The sequence below is a fragment of the Festucalex cinctus genome, chromosome 2, assembly GCF_051991245.1.
Source record: "Festucalex cinctus isolate MCC-2025b chromosome 2, RoL_Fcin_1.0, whole genome shotgun sequence".
NCBI classification, from domain to species: domain Eukaryota; kingdom Metazoa; phylum Chordata; class Actinopteri; order Syngnathiformes; family Syngnathidae; genus Festucalex; species Festucalex cinctus.
In genome coordinates, this window is record NC_135412.1 from 2469464 (window position 1) to 2489083 (window position 19620).

General features: G+C 37.9%; 1 protein-coding gene across 2 annotated transcripts in view; it reads left to right on the forward strand.

The window, feature by feature from the left end:
* bmp7b (bone morphogenetic protein 7b) overlaps positions 1-19620 on the forward strand; it is a 31944-nt gene that overhangs the window by 10659 nt on the left and 1665 nt on the right. The window contains exons 2-5 of one of the 2 annotated variants that reach the window (XM_077512106.1): positions 10162-10354; positions 13270-13418; positions 16889-17092; positions 19487-19559. In XM_077512106.1, the coding sequence (XP_077368232.1) occupies positions 10162-10354; positions 13270-13418; positions 16889-17092; positions 19487-19559 (619 nt within the window). Of the gene's footprint in view, positions 1-10161; positions 10355-13269; positions 13419-16888; positions 17093-19486; positions 19564-19620 lie in introns of both variants that reach the window. The other variant, XM_077512105.1, reaches the window with a different exon arrangement.

The window sequence follows — 19620 nt, forward strand, 5'->3', positions numbered from 1 at the left end:
GGTGGTTGTGGTTAGGCCAGTTCCCTGTTTACTGTTGTTAAACCGAGTGAGGAAAATGTTGAGTTCCTTTGTTGATCAGTGCAAGTTAACAAGGTTCAGCACGTCATTACGTCCAATAACTGCCATTAACTGATCTCAATTTCTGATTCGCCTCATTCCTATAGTTGATCTTTGTCATCCTCCCCAGTCTTGTTATTTCTCATTTTAATATTTGTTTGTCTTCGTGATATATCTCACCTTGCCACCTCTTTACGTTGTGATCCGAACAGCCGAAAGGTGGCTCTTGTTTTGAAATACTTTGTACTTGCACCAGGGATGCCGCCAAAGCTCTTTCTGGCATGAAGAAGTTTGGACAGATGCGTGATGATGTCACACCTGTTAAAATTCCACAGTACAAATATTGGTTGCCCTCACATACGATTGGCTACTCTGTTGTGAGTTATGTGCTCAGTCACCAGATAGAAAACAGGCCTTGGTACGTAAATGGGAATCGCAGTAAGTTGGGAAAATTCACAGGACAAATAGTGTGGTCTAAAGCAGTTGTTCTCAACTGTTGTCATTTCAGGACGCTCATTGCCGGAAAGTCGCTTGATCCAGAAGAAGGTGAGAGAAATAAAGAAGAAGTATTGTTTAAAAATACAGGGTTTTTCCTGTGTGCAAAATTGAGAGGCGGCCCCCTCCACCTAATTTGCTGAGCCACTGATATCGCTCAACACAGCGCTCCAGATGTGTTGATTGAGCTCGGCAGGAACACACTGTAGTTGCAGTGTTGCACCATTAAGGAGGCGCTATATCAACAGCAGTGCACCGGAAAGACCTGAAGCAAACACCGAAGAAGAAATATCGTTTTTGTTTTTGTTTTTGTTTTTTGTTTTTTAAACTTTAATGTACCGAAGAAGAAACAGATCATGGAGCAACCGTTGTGCACGGCCATTTCCCGGCATGCTCCAGCCCTCGCAAAAGTATTAAAAACACAGTATATGCAATAAATATAATAGTGTTTTACAACAACGGTGAACTATATTTACAATTTAACTCATTGACTGCCATTGACGGAAAAAGACGTCAAATAATGCATTTTTGCTGGGCTGGCAGTGAATGTGTTAAACACAATATGCCAATATATTTTGTGATTATATTGCAGCATCCTTTTTTCCTTTTTTCTTTTTTTAAGGCAAATTTTGCTTAAAAATCCGTCAATTTTGGTTACCTCTCATCTAACTCATTGACTGCCATTGACGGAAAAATACGTCAAATAATGCATTTTTGCTGGGCTGGCAATGAATGTGTTAATATGTAGTAGTGGAGGAATTGAGGCTGTTTGAAAGCGCTATATAATTATAGATGACTTAAAAATGGCAAAAAATAATAATAATAATGGCAACTTTTTTTTATTTTTTTTATTTAGATTTTCTAGTCCCCAGCCTTGTAAAATGGCTGCAAGAGGGCAGCCCATAATAGCATCGGTCACCGTCGCGAGTACCAATACTTTAAAGTACCTGGTATCGGTAGTCACCCATCATAGTCACGGACTTACGCCATGAATGGAATGTCAGTCAACGCACTACCGACAAGCAACATTGACAATCCATTCATATGTAAGTCCGTGCGCGCTGTCGAGTCGTGCCGGGAGTGACGTCATGCAGCCGACAAATTTGGCCTTCGGAGGACCCAGCCTTGTGAATTTGGACACAAGCACTGTCTTGTCTGCCTGTGTGACACAATGGTCTCAACTGGATTCAAGTAGATAGATGTGTGTGTGTGTGTGTGTGTGTTCCATAAAGTGCTATAGATTAGGGTTGGGCGGTAATACGGTAATAAGGTATCACGCGGTGTCTAAAAATAGAAGCGGTATCACTTTAAATCCCACCATTTAAGAAAAATAATAATAACATGATATAACTATATTTTTTGAGAGAAAATGTAAATGTGTACTTGTTTTCAACTTAATATAACTATTTACGTATAACTATTTTAAAAACTCATCGCAATAATTAGTCACGTGACAGTCATGTATTAAAGTATTCGTATTAGCTAGCGATCCGAGATGGCGGGATCTTCTGCGCACGCGCGTCACCGATCGTGCAGGGTCACCGATAGCGTCTTGACAGCGAGACCCGCTGCGACTCAATATTGATCCATATATAAGGCGCATGGTCAGCTTTTGAAAAAATTGAAGGCTTTTAGGTGCGCCTTATAGTACGGAAAATACGGTATAATACCGCAACATACTTTTAACCGTCTGTGGTGACAACACAGTTTATGTACGACGATGTATTCTTTTTTGAAATATCTGCAACAGGCAGTGTTATTGGTCAGCGATTTCCCTTACAAAATACGGACAGCCTGTAAGGTTTAGAACCTCTGCTAAATTGAGTGTTTTGTATCGTACAAATTTGTCTACATGTTGTTTACATCAAAGTTATGTTCTGCACTAGAACAGCTGGACAAGCTAGAACATAAATGGTGAAACAGAGACAAACAACTGTAATTCTCTTACAGTTATGTATCAGCAAATAACAGTACGGGTAATTGAAACATGTGGTTGCACTTGATCGTCTTTAAACAAGCAGCAGTCCAACATGTTCTCCGTGTTCCAGGCTGTTACGTATGGAGTGTACCATAAATCTCTGGTCAGTGATGCCCAGTGAAGCATGAGTTGGAACCTTGCTCCTATGCTTTATGGCTGCAGAGGGAAAGCTTGTTTGATGACTGCACTGAGAGAACAAGAAAGGCCAAGACCTGCGATCCGCAGACGGCCCGCAGGCTAGAGAACGCATCAAGGTTTGCTTTGACCACAAGTAAAAGGCTCTTCTTCCTGTGGTTACTGCCTCAACTTGCACACATGCAGTCTGAGCGGCACGTGCACGCCCTCAGGCGGACACGCGCGCGCGCACGCACGCACGCACGCGTGTGCGCTTATGCGAATTCGAGTTAATTAATGATTGTCGATTGTGACTAACGTGAAACTCCGTTGACCCCGTTTCAGTATAAATACATCACATGGGCATGATGTCATCAGTCAGCGGCGGGCAGGAAGTTTCTTGACATAGTAATCGCCCTACTGTGGTTAGCTGAAAGATCAAAACCTCTTTAAACTTTATAGCATAAACATCTTGAGCAACTTGTCTCTTCTTTGCAATCCCTTTTTCTGCCCCAAGCTCGTGGAAACTATGACTACTACTTGTTCCCCGGATTGTAATTAAAACATTGTCAAGGCAACTGAGAGGGAGAAAGAAAAAGGCAGATCGTTATATCGTGTCAATCAAATACGCATGGCTCGTTATGTTCCACTTCCTGTAACGATATCCAAATGGGGTGTTAAAAATAATCGATTCGGCAATACATCGCGATATTATATCGCGCAATTCTCGAATCGATTCAATAGGCGGCCGAATCGATTTTTAAATATCCATTTTTGATGGAAAAATATTTACCAAAACGCATGGAAAAAATGTTATATTAATGGAACACTAAGCGTTAATATTTTATTTTAATGCTGTTCAAACATGAAACAGATTACAACCTGTATAAGACCGAAGTTTCAGATAAATAAGTAATAGATTTTTCATACAAATCTGACACTGTACAAGTTTACTGATTAGTATTTTCTAAATTTAAATAAAAAAAATCACAACAATGGACTTATAAATTCATATCGGGATTAATCGGTATTGAATCGAGTCGTGACCTGTGAATCGTGATACGAATCGAATCGTCAGGTACTAGACAATTCACACCCCTAATTATCCAAACATCACGATACGATATTATCACGATATGAAGGTCACGATACGATAATTATCTCAATATTGTGGGGGCATTGATAATATAATTATAATAAACAATATTGAGGCACTTACTTGCTAATGCAAGCACACGTTGATCGCTTCACAAGCAAATTCGGTTCCCCTTTATCTGACAATTAGCATAGATTTTAAACATAGAAGGCCAAAACATCCCTCATGAAAATTAAACTGCACAAATAAACTGGCCTCTAGAGGGTGCTAGAACTGCACAAATGGAAATCAACTAGACTTTTTTTTTTTTTTTTTAACAGATGTGTTCCTTTGAAATATTGTGAACATGACGACGACGATATTGTGGCAGTTTTAACATCACGATATCGCGATATTGCCCTTATCGTGACATCCCTACTTGCTGCCATCGGAAAATGATGACTGATCAAGCCTCTCACGGGAAACAGCTGTATTGTAGGACTTAATTAAGCCCACGGGGATGCGGTGGAACCGACATGTCATGGGACCGGAAGGCATTAAAAGAGTGAGGGGGTGAAGATTAAGCCCAAGTGCAGCAGTGCCAGGGGTGAGAATCCCCCCACGGGGCCTCCTGCCATGCAAGCGGAAGTGTTCAAGGTGCTATTGAGGGGTGTGATGTTGCTGAGCAGACACTTGGGCTAATGTGAGTGGTCAGATCTGTCTTGCTGTTGCTCCGGAAGCCGAGGTGTCTGGGATGCTTCTTGGGTCTTGTAAGACAAGGAAGGGAGGGAGGGAGGGAGGGAGGGGTGTGCAAGCAGAAGGAGAACAGAGAGAGAAAACAGGACAATGATTTTATTCCTATAACATGAATTCAAATCAAACAGGTCATGTGGCAGCCATTATAAAGTAACATTTGGAGGTTTTTCATATGATTATGATGATATAATCTTATGCATCACACTAACATCCATCCATAGTCTTAACCGCTTGCTCCTCACAAGGGTCAAGGGGGTGCTGGAGCCTATCCCAGCTGGCTTCGGGCAGTAGGCGGGGTACACGCTGAACTGGTTGCCAGCCAATCGCAGATCACACTAACATATTTTTTTTTAGAGTTTATTCTCAACTGCCGTAGTGCGCACTCATTTAATCTGATGACAAAAAACTGTACATGTACGAACAGCTTTCCTTAAAGCATATATTACATTCTTTTATTCAATGTTTTATTGAGCCATTTTGTAGTGAGCAACCAGAACAGATATGTGTCGACTACACTGTTACATACCAACATATCGCTATGTTTATCAACAAATATGTTGAGCTTAGTAGTTTGTGGTGGAATCAGAAAGACTGGTGACCATTTGAACCTCACGACTGTGGCAAGACTCTGAAGTACCTGGTTAAGGCGAAGGGTAATGGGATATTTTTAAGGTTTTAGGTGAATTAATGAGTATAAATTTATACGTATTTGCACGCACGCAAACGCACGCACGCAAACGCACGCACGCATACACACAAAAAAAAAAAAAAAAAAAAAGAGCAATGATGATAAGACGTTGAATCGGTAAGACTACCGAATGAACAATTCTGAGCTCTTTAAAAAAAAAAAAAAAAAAAAAAAAAGAGTGGCGGGTGACTACAGTGCAATTAATGTACATGTTAAGCCTCCAATTGCAGTCTTTTACCATTAAAATTAAATTAATTTAAAAATGTACTGTACTGTACTGTACTGTATTTTGACCTTACTTAACAAAGTAATAAGCATTACATTCAATTGAATAGGGATGCTCCGATCAGGGTTTTATGATGCCGATACCGGTCATCTGTGAGTTACAGCAGTATAAGCTCACAGTGCAAACTTAATATCTATCCCAAGATTTGCATGCACCATTCCATAATTCATTAGAGTGGGTTACTGAGGAAAACATGGGCACAATCTACTTTAACACATTAATTTACTATATTAATCCACGATGTATATGGTAGGGCTGCACGATATTGGAAAAACATGCGATATGCGATATATTTGCTGAACATAGCGATATTGATATTATTGCGATATTTAACATGTACCTAAAGAAATTACATTTTTATTACCTAATGAAAGAAAAATATTTTTCATGTGGCAAAATAAGCAACCTTAATGTAATCTTAGTTAATTAATTGTAATTATGTCTTGATAATTTTCAACTATTGAATGGCGATGCACATTTTAGTTAACATCTGACTGGTCAAATTCATATAAAAAGCATAAAATTCCATATGAAACTTATTGCATGCCTTTGCGATATGCATATTGCAAGGGCCAATATCGCGATTTTTTCGATATATTGTGCAGCCCTAGTATATGGTTATAAATAATTTAATACGTTATATAATAATAATTAATTTAATACATGATATTAGAAATATAATACTTTATATCTTATATTAATTTATTATATAAAAATACAAAATTATTACAACTATAATAGAGTTAGAGTATCTATATTTATTTGATTAATGTATTTATAAAAAAAATAAAAAATCTACCGAGAGTCAGAAGTCAAGTTACTAATTGAATCTTAATTTCAACGTTATCATTACTCCCCTACCCATGATGATGATGTGATTTATAGAAGTTACACTCTGAGAGTTGACAACTTCTTTGTATCTTGAAAAAGATGACTTGGCATTGTGTTTGCCAGGTGCATTTACAACTCTAAAAATGGATTGGGAGCTTGAAGTCATCATGCGTCATCTTTGTTGTGCTTTGCTACCTGTGGCCAGGTCAAGTCAAATGATGCGAGCCCTCACTGCTTAATCAGCAGCTTGTGTAAAACTCAAATCAGACGCCAGACTGAATGATGAAAGCATCTCACTTTCTGCGTCTGTGTATTTGTGAGTGTCATTATTGGATGACAGAAACCCATAATGATTGTCTAACTGTGCTGTGACGCACAAGGCTGTCTGCTTCACAAGCACTACTCTGTGATACTTTTCCCATGCGTGTGCAGGATGTGGACCCTCGGCACACTTATTTAGTAAGAGTGGCTGTGTTCACCTTGTTTGTGGTGTGCGTGCGTGTTTGTAGCACAGGTGGAGCAATGGCTCCTTCAACACTTCCTCCTTCAGGAAGTCATGAATGTTTGGTTCCCACATCTAATGACTGCCATGCTACTGTTAATTGTCAGAGCAGGTTCACGGTTAGGCTAAAGCGCCTTTCGGATCTAATTTTGCCACAAACTTTTTTTTTTTTTTTTTTCTGTTACAGAAATTAAAGGGTGAAGAATCAACAGAAATGAACATATAAGTCTTAGGTCAAACATTATTGTTATTTATTTTTGTTTATTTATTTATTGTTTTTTTAATTTATTTTTTTGTTTATTTATTATTATTTATTTATTGATTGAAGTTATTATTATTATTATTATTATTATTATTATTAATTCAATCTCTGGTGTAATAACCTTATTTATTGATTAATTGAATTATTTTTTTATTTTATTAGACTTAGACATGACTTTATTGATCCCTTTGGGATGGTTCCCTCTGGGAAATTTACATGTCCAGCAGCAATGAGAACAGAAAATAAAATAACAAAATAATTCAATCAATCAATAAATAAGGTTATTACACCAGAGATTGAATTAATAGTAATAATAATAAAAATAAAATAAAAAGTAAAAATTCAATCAATCAATCATGATGATGATTATTATTATTATTATTATTATTATTATTATTATTAATTCAATCTCTGGTGTAATAACCTTATTCATTCATTGATTGAATATTTTTTTATTTTATTATCTGTTTTTATTGCTGCTGGAGATGTAAATTTCCCAGACGGAGCCATCCCAAAGGGATCAATCAATAAAGTCAGGTCTAAGTCTTAAGTCTAGAAAAAGTTTTGAATTGATTCATCTTGGGCTACCTTTTTATATTAGAAAACTTACCTGACATTTAAAAAGTGGTGTTGGGACTTTTTATATCTACAGTAAATGATAGATTTTGATATTTAAGGCACAAGTCTCTTTCAATCCGACTAATGCTGACTGGGTTTGTGACGGACATAAACGAAAAGAAATGTGGAGTCTGCTGGGGCGAGAAAACAAAACAAAACAAAAAAACATCACAGCAACCAGAGCAGAGGAAGCAGCAGGTGCACTGAGAGTAAAATAACCGCACAGGCATGTGCATAGTGGAACATGCGTAATAGTGACATCATGCCACGTTCATATCGTCAACAGCTGCTTTAGAACGTGTTGCGCTGTCATCAGAAATTCTCATTAAACTGGTCTGTTTGCGTGATGTCGGTTTGAAAAATAAATCGCTCTGTTTTTTCTGCCTGTGTTTTGCCAAGGAAGTCGTTATGTAGCGAAGAACATTTGATGGGTGGAGCTTATATCAACAAGGAGGCGGTAGAGTAGAAGATTAGGCAACACGGAAAGTTAAAATAGAAGTTGGGAATTTGTATTTATTTATATTTTATTCTTTGCAAGTTAATGTGCTGCACATGTTAAACACTTTTCATGCGCTGGCATAATTTTTTTGAGGATCTTTTCAGTCGTAGCGGGCCCAGGTTTCTGATCTGAATATGATGAATACCATGAACACCTTTATCTTCCAATAGCTCACCTCCTAACAAGTCCAAACCTCTAAACTACAATAGAGCAGTTAACAATCCATATTTATCAATATACAAAACTTCAAATAAAACGTGTCACATTCACCAGAAATACTGATGCAGAGCCAGCAGACTTCATTTCTTTGTTTCTGTCTGTCTGTGTAAGCTAACTCATACATACTGCTCTGAAAATGCCCCCCAAAAATTTATTTCCGGGTTCAAACGAGCCAGCCAGCAACAGATTCGTTTGACAATCCTCATAATATTAAGCTTTTCTACAAAAGTGCGCTTTGAAAATGAATTTTTAAACATGTCCGACATTGTCTCAGCCTGTTAATCAATCTTTGGTGTGCATTTTAAGTTCAACCAATCAGAACCAATTAAAGGAATAATATATCTGAACCAATTAGAGGATGGAAAAATGCTGAAGTCACTCTGGACTTTTGAAGGTGAATTGTGTGAAATTTAAAATCGGATTGGTTTAAAAAAAAATTATTGATTGATTGAATTTTTATTTTTTATTTTATTTTTCTTCTTCTTCTTATTATTATTATTATTAATTCAATCTCTGGTGTAATAACCTTATTTATTGATTGATTTAATTTGTATTTTTCATTTTTTTTTATTATTATTATTATTGTTATTATTATTATTATTATGAATTCAATCTCTGGTGTAATAACGTTATTTATTAATTGATTGAATTATTTTCTATTTTATTATCTGTTCTCATTGCTGCTGGACATGTAAATTTCCCAGAGGGAGCCATCCCAAAGGGATCAATAAAGTCAAGTCTAAGTCTAAGTCTCATTTGCATTGGGATGGGCATATTTTGCGTCAAACGTATGCAAATTACCTAATTTACATACGCGCAAAAATGACACCGCCGCACCGGGGCGCAATCTGGTTGGCAGCGCACTTCGTGACGGATGTCCCCATCTGCGCGTGTTTCGTGAATTAGGCGCTCCCGGATTGCTCCATTTTGAACGGTTAGCGCGGTGCAAAGGCGACGCAAACCTTTAGTGAATAGGCGCCTAAGTGTTTGTGGGTATGTGTGAGGTCTTGTGTCTGTGTGAGATGTTGAAAGTTGACCCTGATCCCTGGGACGTCCTGCTGAGACATAAGAGGAACATGTTGAGGGGTGGTGGGGATGATCTGGGGGGGTCACTTCCCAAGGGGCAGTTAGCGCTGAGGAGGCGATTGGAAGTGTGTACTCCAAACATGGATTCTCAACTCACGAGAACCAGATGAGGGGTGTACTGGATGACTCTCTGGGGCTGAGTGGGGGGGGTATAAGAGAGATGCTTGTAAACTTGTCAGAATGTGCTTGCGTCTTTATCATAGTGCTCACCAGATGTCGCTTTTAGCTCGTAGGCCACAACCATCAAGACAAAGCACATTAATGCGCTTAACTCATTCACTCCCAGCCATTTTCACTGAAGTTGTTTGTTGTGAAGTTGTTTTCATCATGGCCCTGGTTGATCTCTTATACTCTTCTGCCAACTGCTGGCCATTTTTGTAATTACTACAATTTTTCTTACCCATTCTCTACAGTTGAGAGGCTGCATCAAAGGATCCTGTATGCTCTAGCATTAAAAAGAAAACAAAACATAAAAATGCATAAAAATGTCTTTGGGACACTTAATACATTTAAAATAGAACGTATTTAAACGTTATTGGGAGCAAATGAGTTTATGTGGCAATCACCAGCTTCCCAACAACTATCAGCTATTTACAACCGATGACTGTCAAAGGCAATTCCATAACGACATGTGATGCAATGATGGGTCACCCATCAACAAATCTCTGAAGCCAACTTTTGTTTCCTTCTTGCAGTGGAGCACGACAAGGAATTCCTGCCAGTGCGACGGCATCATCGAGAATTCCGATTTGACCTGTCCCAGATTCCCGAGGGCGAGGCGGTCACCGCTGCTGAGTTTCGGATTTATAAAGACTTCGTTCATGAACGCTTTGATAACGAAACCTTCCGAATCGGCATCTACCAAGTGTTGGAGCAACATTCTGACAGGTGAATAGTCCTGTTTATTTTTTATTTGTCTCAAATTGTGCTATGGTAAGTAGTGATAGACCGATACATTTTTTTTCAGGGCCGATGCCGATACAGATTATTAGTCGTCAAGGAGGCCGATAACCGATATTTCAAGTCGATATCATTTGCAGTAAAAGAGAAAATAATAGTGTAAAAAATAATAATAATAATAAACTTTTGTTTTAATTTTAAACATATAATAATAGACAGTTTTGTTTCATTAAAAATTTTAACAGAAAATGTAGGGAACTTCCAGGGTCATCAGCATGTGTTAAGCTAAATTCAAAACTAAGAAAGCAAATAAATAGTTTTCTACTGTAAATAAAGTTTGGCAGAATTTCAACAATTCCTTAATTTATTCATTTTATTATTTATTTTTTTTATATATAAATTAAAAAGTGTTGGGACCTCCAAGTGTTTGCAGTGAACAAATAAATAAATACATTTTCTAAAGTTTTCTACTGTAAAAAAAAAAAAAAAGGTTTTCCAAAATCTCAACATAATTTCTATTTTTTTTAAAGTATTATTTTTAATAAATTAAAAAGTGTTGGGACTTCCCAGTATTTTCAGTGAATAAATAAATAAATAAATAAATAAATAAATAAATGATAAATAAATACCTTTTCTAAAGCTTTCTACTGTAAATAAAGTTTTCCAAAATTTAAACATAATTTATAAAAAAAATTTTTTTAATTATTTAATGGCATAACTTCATTCCAGCTTTATTGGCCTTCAGATTTGTAAAAAGGCCGATGCCGATATTTGTCAACAAGTCAAATATCGGCACCGATAATCGGCCCAGCCGATAATCAGTCTATCCCTAATGGTAAGTACTGGTGTACAACTAGCAGAATACAGTTTACATATCTGATTCACCCACAAATATCAAGTAGAGACCAGAGGTGGGTGCGTTAATAAATTGTGTGGGTCTGTCATTTGGCGTCCGTCAAGAGTCAGGACACACATCCGTCATCGTCAGTCCGTCAATATTTCAAGCCGAACCAAACGGTTTCATCAACACTAAATTACATTTTTTGCCACTATTTTCGGTTTATGTCAGTATTCTTTTCCTTACTACTGTCACCGCATACAGGACTGTCTCAGAAAATTAGAATATTGTGATAAAGTCCATTATTTTCTGCAATGCAATTAAATAAGCAAAAATGCCATACATTCTGGATTTATTACAAATCAACTGAAATATTGCAAGCCTTTTCATTATTTTAATATGGCTGATTATGGCTTACAGCTTAAGAAAACTCAAATATGCTATCTCAAAATATTAGAATATTTCCTCAGACCAAGTTAAAAAAAAAAAAAAAAAACAACACAATCAGCCACATCACAATTAAATTTAATATTATATAAATTCTATCAATTATATATATATATATATATATATATATATATATATATATATTAGGGGTGTTAAAAAAAAATAGATTCGGCAATATATCGCAATACTACATCGCGCGATTCTTGAATCGATTCAATAGGCGGCTGAATCGAATATATATATATATTTTTTTTTTAAAGAGCTCAGAATTGTTCATTCGGTAGTCTTACCGATTCAATGTCTTATCATCATTGCCCTTTTTTTTTTTTTTTTTTTTTTTTTTTTTCTTTTATATGTGTGAATCGATTTTTAAACTTCCATTTTTAATGGAAAAATATTCAACAAAACATCTGACTTCGGGTTAGGATTCACACCTTGAGCATGGAAGAATGTTATATGAACGGAACATTAAGCCTTAATATTTTATTTTAATGCTGTTCAAACATGAAACAGATTACAACCTCTATAAGACTGAAATTTCAGATACATAAATAATACATTTTCATATAAATCTTACACTCTACAAGCTTACTGATTAGTATTTTCTAAATTTGAATGAAAAAAAATCGCAACAATCGACTTATAAATTCGTATCGGGATTAATCGGTATCGAATCGAATCGTGACCTGTGAATCGTGATACGAATCGAATCGTCAGGTACTAGGCAATTCACACCCCTAATATATATGTATGTATACATATATATATATATATATATATATATATATATATATATATACATATATATATATATATACATATATATATATATATATATATATATATATATATATATGTATATATATATATATATATATATATGTATGTATATGTAAAATTCTAATTTTCTGAGACAGTCCTGTATAGTATGTATGTGCACATCCAAATCTGCCGGGGATACTCCCGTGAACGGCCAATGGACTCTATACTTCCTGTTTTTAGGACCTCTTAGTTGTTAAATAATCTGCCTGATGTAAAATGAAGCACCGAAGGAGCCCTCAACTGTCTTAACAAGATGCCTGATGTAGAATAAACAAGTTGAGCACTAAACTAACGCTTACACAAATGTAGCAAAAACGAGGAATTTACAACAGGAGGAAATCATTATTATCGAGTCTGTATAGTCTATTGGGGACAGAATGGCCACATAAAGGACAAGGGATTTTACTCTCCATCCCATAAAGGCGCAAAAATCACAAAGGTACTTGGTGGAGCAATGTGTCTGACCCTGCGCCATTTAGTTTTTCTTCTTTCCACAACTGTTTTCTTCTTTCTGGATTTCCTTGAGTCTTTCACTGTCTTTCTTCTTTTTGACTCATGACGACAAAACAAAAGCCAGTGATGGACTGCGTGCGTGTTGTACGAACGGCCCGTCATTTATAAAGCCATTATTGTCAATTAAAGAAATGAAGTGTTCCCTTGGGCTTCGCCATCTGGAGGGCCCCCTGCTCCGTCCTCCCGACCTCCCTCTTTGCTTGCAATTCCTTCCGATCCATCTGCTGCTCCTTGCGGCCGTTTGGGTTTTGACACGTCTCGTCTTCGCTTGTTCTCTGCGCAGAGAGTCTGACCTTTTTCTCCTGGACTCGCGAGTCATCTGGGCTGCAGAAGAGGGCTGGCTGGTTTTTGATGTGACGGCCACCAGCAACCACTGGGTGCTCAACCCGGGAAGAAATCTGGGTTTGCAGTTGGCTCTCGAGGGCACGAACGGTGAGTGTCACGAGCATCCATAACTGGGCAGCTTGAAAAGAAAGACAGTAGTTCACTATAGCACCAAATTAACTCATTTGCTCCCAATAACATATAAATACGTTTTTTGTTTTAAGTGTCCCAAAGACGTATTTATACGTTCTTTTTTTTGTTTGTTTGTTTGTTTTTTTTATGCTAGAGCATACAGAAGGCTTTGATGCAGCCTCTCAACTGCAAAGAACAGTTGCAGAAATGGTGCACAAACAGCCAGCAGTGGCAGCAGAGTATAAAAGATCAACCAGGGCCATGATACAACAAGCTGTTTTCCCCACTGTTTTAAACAGATTTGTGAATAATGATGAAACGTAGCTATATTCTAATGCTAATTGATCAACCAGGGCCATGTTGAAAAAAAAGCTCAATTACTCACAAGTTGAAATAGATTTGTGAAAATTGCTGCCTACGATTTCATTGTGCTGAATAATTCCACTGCTATTTAGACACTTTTACCATTAGAGTACATCACAAAAGAAAAAACAAATAAATCCTGCCAAAAAAGCTTTTTACATACAGTCTTCCCTCGCTATAACGCGGTTCACTTTTCGCGGTCTCGCTGTATCACAGATTTTTTTTTAAGTGCAATTTTGCATATTTTTTGACAGTAATATACCCATTTTATAAAATTTATGAAGGTTTGAACATTGTCAAAGTTTGAACAAGAGAGAAATGTGAGAACATGTAAATGCCTCAATGAGAAAAGTGTATAAATTGTGCGGTCGGGGATTTTAGAGCCTTAAAACATTTATAAGAGTTGTAAAACATAAAGCTAACTACTTCGCGGATTTCATTTATTGCGGGTATTTTTTGGGACCTCACCCCAGCGGAAAACGAGGGAACACTGTATTACTTATTATTAATATTAGGGGGCATATTCTCCCATGTGCTGAAGTCAGAAAAGACACGACGTTGCACAGATCCTCCCACCGACTTAAGCGTATCACTTATGCACCATCATTGAATGTGGGTGGAGCAAACAGACAATACCGCCGCAGTCCATCATAGCAGCAGCATGGTTAGCATGCTTGCAAGGGAGTATGTCACGTTATCACATTTTCCCGAATGCGACTGCTTGAGGTCGTCATCGCCAGCCTCGTTTGTTAGTCTTCGGAAAACACCGTCAACAAACCGGCGTTGATTACAAGCGCGTGATTGATGACACGATGTCTGTCGGCTTGGCAGGATGTTGCGTGCTTGCCAAGCAAAACGGATGCTTTCATGTTTAACGCTGCAACTAAACGAGCGTCTGTTGAGGTCCCTGTGAGGGGTTACGGGCGAGCGTGTGCAGGCAGGCACGCGGGACGGTCTGCCGGCGGCGACAAGCGGGAGCCTTGATTTACCACCGAACGCCGATCGGACGCACATTCTTCTGCGCGAGCACTGGGCCACACACGCGTGTGCCAACACACCCACGCGGAACACACAAGGAAGTGAAGGCCTTGATGTTAACCATGAATTTCATTTCACACTTTGATGGGTGCGTAAGCACTCAAGAAGGTAAAATGTGTTTACAAGCAATAAGCGGTTAGGGAAACGCATGGATGGATGGATGAATGAAAAAACGATTTTCAAGTGTAATTTTGTGTTAACTCATTCACTCCCAAAAACGTATACGTTTTTTAGGTTTTTGTTTGCTAGAGTTTTTGTATGACGGCTTTGATGCAGTTTCTGGCCTGAAGTGGTCGCTTAAAGCGATAGTAGTTATTACAAAAAACAAAAAAAAGTGTGCTTCATCTGTTTCATGAATGAAACTTTTTTTTGTAATAACTACCATCGCTTTAAGCTTCCACTTCAGGTCAGAAACTGCATCAAAGCCTTCATACAAAAACTCTAGCAAACAAAAACCTAAAAAACGTATAAATACGTCTTTGGGAGTGAATGAGTTAATGAAAACGAAAAAAAAAATTTTAACACACATTTCTCACCCGACGAAAACTAGTTAGACTAGACTAGAATAAAACCCTCGTTAATAAGCAAAAACTGGGACAAAATCAGTCTGCATTTTCATCGGCTAATGAAGATGAGGTGAAAATGTACATAAATAAAAACTGGACTAAAATCTATGGACATTTTAGTTCATGAAAAAAGACAGAAGAAAATGATCAGATTTTGTCAAATCGGGTCTGACCTGCAGCTAGCAAGTGCAACATGCACAAACACATGGGACAGACAGGAGGTGGATTTACGGGGAAAGGTTAAAATAAATAAATTATAGTTATAATTTAACCTTAATCCAACGGCTATAACGTTCCAACAACAATGTTAATCCAACCTCTAAAAATGCTAGCTTGTAGCACTAGCTTGTAGCATGGAGCCATAGTAGCCACTGTAATTGTGTGTGAAGTTGTTTTACATCAAAAAGGATGACAGCAAATTTTGTGTGCAATAGTTTTAGATCCGAAATGCTCACCATTACCTGCTGAAAAAATAAATACATTAATAAATAAATAAATAATATCCTGTAAAACTAGACTAAAACATTGACAGTTTTTGTTAACTCAAACTAGACAGACATGACAGAAAATAATTGAGAAGCACTGTTGTAAAGTGATTTGGGCACCAAAGCACGATATAAATTACAGTCGACCGCTTCCGTTCTCGACCAAATCGGTTTTCGACCAGAAAATTCGAGAATATTATGTCTCAGAACTCGTCCAAAAAAATCGCCTCTCGACTAAACTGAAAAAAGCCGAGCGTACCTGAACGCGACTCACTCGGGAGCCGAGCTCACTCGAATGCCCAGGATGCTTCCTCCGTCGCACATTCGTGTTCAAAGTTCCTTCGGAGCAGACCTGTTCATTGTTATTTACGCAAATCTTTGTTTTGCATCGTGTATTAGCCCCTAATCATGGGTCCAAAGAAAGCAAGTGCATTTTGTTTTGTTTTTTTTCATCATTTTAGATAGGATATCTTCTATTAAAATAAAACAGTGTCTATTTCTACCCTTTTTTATTTATGGTAAACGGTATACAATGCAGTTTATGGTGTAAAATAGTAAAAAAAAATAAAAAAAAAATAAAAAAAACTTGGAAAAAGTTTTTTTAGACTTGGAACAGATTAAAATTATTTACATTAATTATAATGGGAGAAATTGTTTTGGATTTCGAACAATTCGCTTTTGGAACAGCCATCTGGGATGGATTATGTTCAAAAACCGAGGTTTGACTGTATTATGAATACAGTATAGTGTCATGGTGAATTAAACACATTTTTCCCAAACCGCTATCCAAGTCATCTGGTGAAAATTCTGCCATTTTTAATATCGCAATATATATCGCAGAATCAAAAAAAAAAAAATCGCAATGTCAGTTTTTTCCAATATCGTGCATCCCTAGTGTGATTGCTGTTCCAATCAGGAAGCACACATTGAATTTCAAGAAAGCTGATTTTCAATGACAATGATTTGGCACTCTTCTCTGTGTCGCCCTCTACAGGAGAAAGTATAAACCCTCGCGCAGCCGGGCTGATCGGTCGGAGTGGGCCGCAGATCAAACAGCCATTCATGGTGGCCTTCTTCAAAGCCACCGAGGTGCACCTGCGAAGCATTCGCTCGGCACAAGGGGGCGCCAAGCAGCGGAACCCGAACCGCTCCAAAGGGGCCAAGAGCCAAGAGGCCCTGCGAGTGGCCAACATTGCAGGTGATCGACAAAACCGTTTTCAGGAGGAGTCAACGACACATAAACTTGCTTCTGTGCTCTTTACACGTGTTTTAATTATAAAAAAAAATATGTAAAGGTAGTTTTATCTAGGACTGGGTATTGCCGCCAACTTCACGATACGATACGTATCACGATACAGGGGTCACGATACGATACGTATCACGATACAGGGGTCACGATAAGATACGTATCACAATACAGGGGTCACGATACGATACGTATCACGATACAGGGGTCACGATACGATACGTATCACAATACAGGGGTCACGATACGATACGATACGTATCGTGATACATATGTATCCCAATACATGATCTTCAAGGCGATACGTATTTACATTAATTTACTTGCATTTTATAACAACAGTCATATGTATACCTAAAGGATATGTATATTATGCTGGTTGACAAAAATGTTTTTGTTAGCAGCTCTTGTGGTTTACCACCAAGCGGCATGCCTGGTCGAAATGTGTACACACTGCAGAGCAAGGAGCAGTTTTCACAGACACACGGCAAATTTATTTATAGGCATGAGCCGATGTGAGCAAAAATATCAAAGTATTAAAATTACAGCTCTCAAATGTGCTTATTTGAAATATTTTGGGGAAAAAACAGCATTTTTTTTTCATGTAACACATTCTATTTCGTTTTTTTAAACAAAATATAGGAAAATTGGTACATTAAGACACATGTGCCATGTTAAGTTTATAAGGAAATAAATGTTGATATTTTTCCTCTGCTTTAATTTTTCTTCGCAAGACAGTGTGCAATCATTGGTTAGCTATTTTTTGCATTAATTGAAGGCAATTAACTTCAAAGACGCTGCTGTTTTTTTTTATTTTTTAGGTACAATGCAAGCTGCAAAGCCAAACGTTAACGTCCTATTTCAACCTAACGAGCAATATCGATTCGGACGCCCGCGTATCGATACGTGTATTGTAATGAGGCTCGCAACGATATATTGCCGTATCGATTTTTTTTAGCACACCCCTAGTTTTATCCAATATGAAATATGCACAATAATCTGTGTGTATCTGAAATCTGAAAAGTTTATTGTTTGACAGGCCCCAAAAACAATCTTGGCGAGATTAAATTGTGAGATTGCAAACGTCTATAATCAAGTCCAGCTGCCTAACATCATATTTTGTAATCCATTTGCCAACAAGCATGCCAGGAGCCTGCCAGTTTGTCCATTTATCAATGAAAATTAAATTATCCTAAAAAAATTCTTACCAAATGACACTAAAGCAGATTTGAGCCCAACAAAATATTCATTCCATATTGCATGACCTTTCATTGGGATGCGAGAGGTTCGTGTTTATGGGACCCGCTGAAACATTAGACCGTATTGGCAGAGCTTTGAGTATCCCTCGGCCGCCTTTGTTTATTTACAGGAGCATTACAAGAGCAGTTGGGTCCGTGTTCCCTACGAGGAGGTAAAAAAAAAAAAAAGGCTTTTATGGCAAGAGCACATCTGGGGTGTGCTGCGGGGCCACAAACACACGAGCCCTGTTTGGAACTTTTTTTTTTTGACCAGCGTCCCTTTTAAGTGGATGATGAGAACCAGTCGCTCTTGATCACTGATGACTTGGATCCCTCTTAGCCGGAAATGCAGCACAGCAATCCTTTTTTTTTTTTTTTTTTTTTATGTTTTAAGTGTCCCAAAGACATATTTATACGTTTTTTTTGTTGTTGTTTTTTTTAAGCTAGAGCATACAGAAGGCTTTGATGCGGCCTCTCAACCGCAAAGAACGGTTGCAGAAATGGTAGTTATTACACAAACGGCCAGCAGGTGGCAGCAGAGCAAAGGAGATCAACCAGGGCCATGTCGAAAAAAAGCTCAATTACTTACAATTTTAAATCGATTTGTGAAAACTGATGAAAGTTAGCTCTCTTCTAATGCTAATTGCTGCAAAATGGAATCAGATAGAAACATACTTTTTTTTCCTGATGAAAGAAGAGACTTGAATCTTTCTTTTGATAGGTTCCATGCTTTTATAGCAATAGAACACAATATTCTGTGGGCCTTGCAAAATCAGTCAAAATCCAGTAAAACAGCCGGGAGCGAACAGGATTGCGAAATGTGAAAATGGCGGCGAGTGAATGAGTTAACAGTGGGGTCTGTGGCTCTTTTACACGTCACTGGTAAACAGTAACGCAGATAACAAGAAAAGCAAGCGAACAAGGCCTGCACATGTGCTGAAAGTCAAATCGACCGCAAAGTGACTTAATTCTCAGCTGGGTGGCCCGTTAGCAAATTGCGACAGGATCTGACAAAAACTGCCGAAATGTCTGTCTGGATCTGCGCTGCGTCAACCGGGCCTCATTGTTGTCTGAGGGTGACAAATGTCTCGCCTTCTTCCTCGCGCAGAAAACAGCAGCGCTGATCAGAAGCAGGCGTGCAAGAAACACGAGCTCTACGTCAGCTTCCGCGATCTCGGCTGGCAAGTACGAGCTTCCTCACGTGCGCGTCTCGCCTGCGGTCCGCTTTTTTTGTCAATCAAA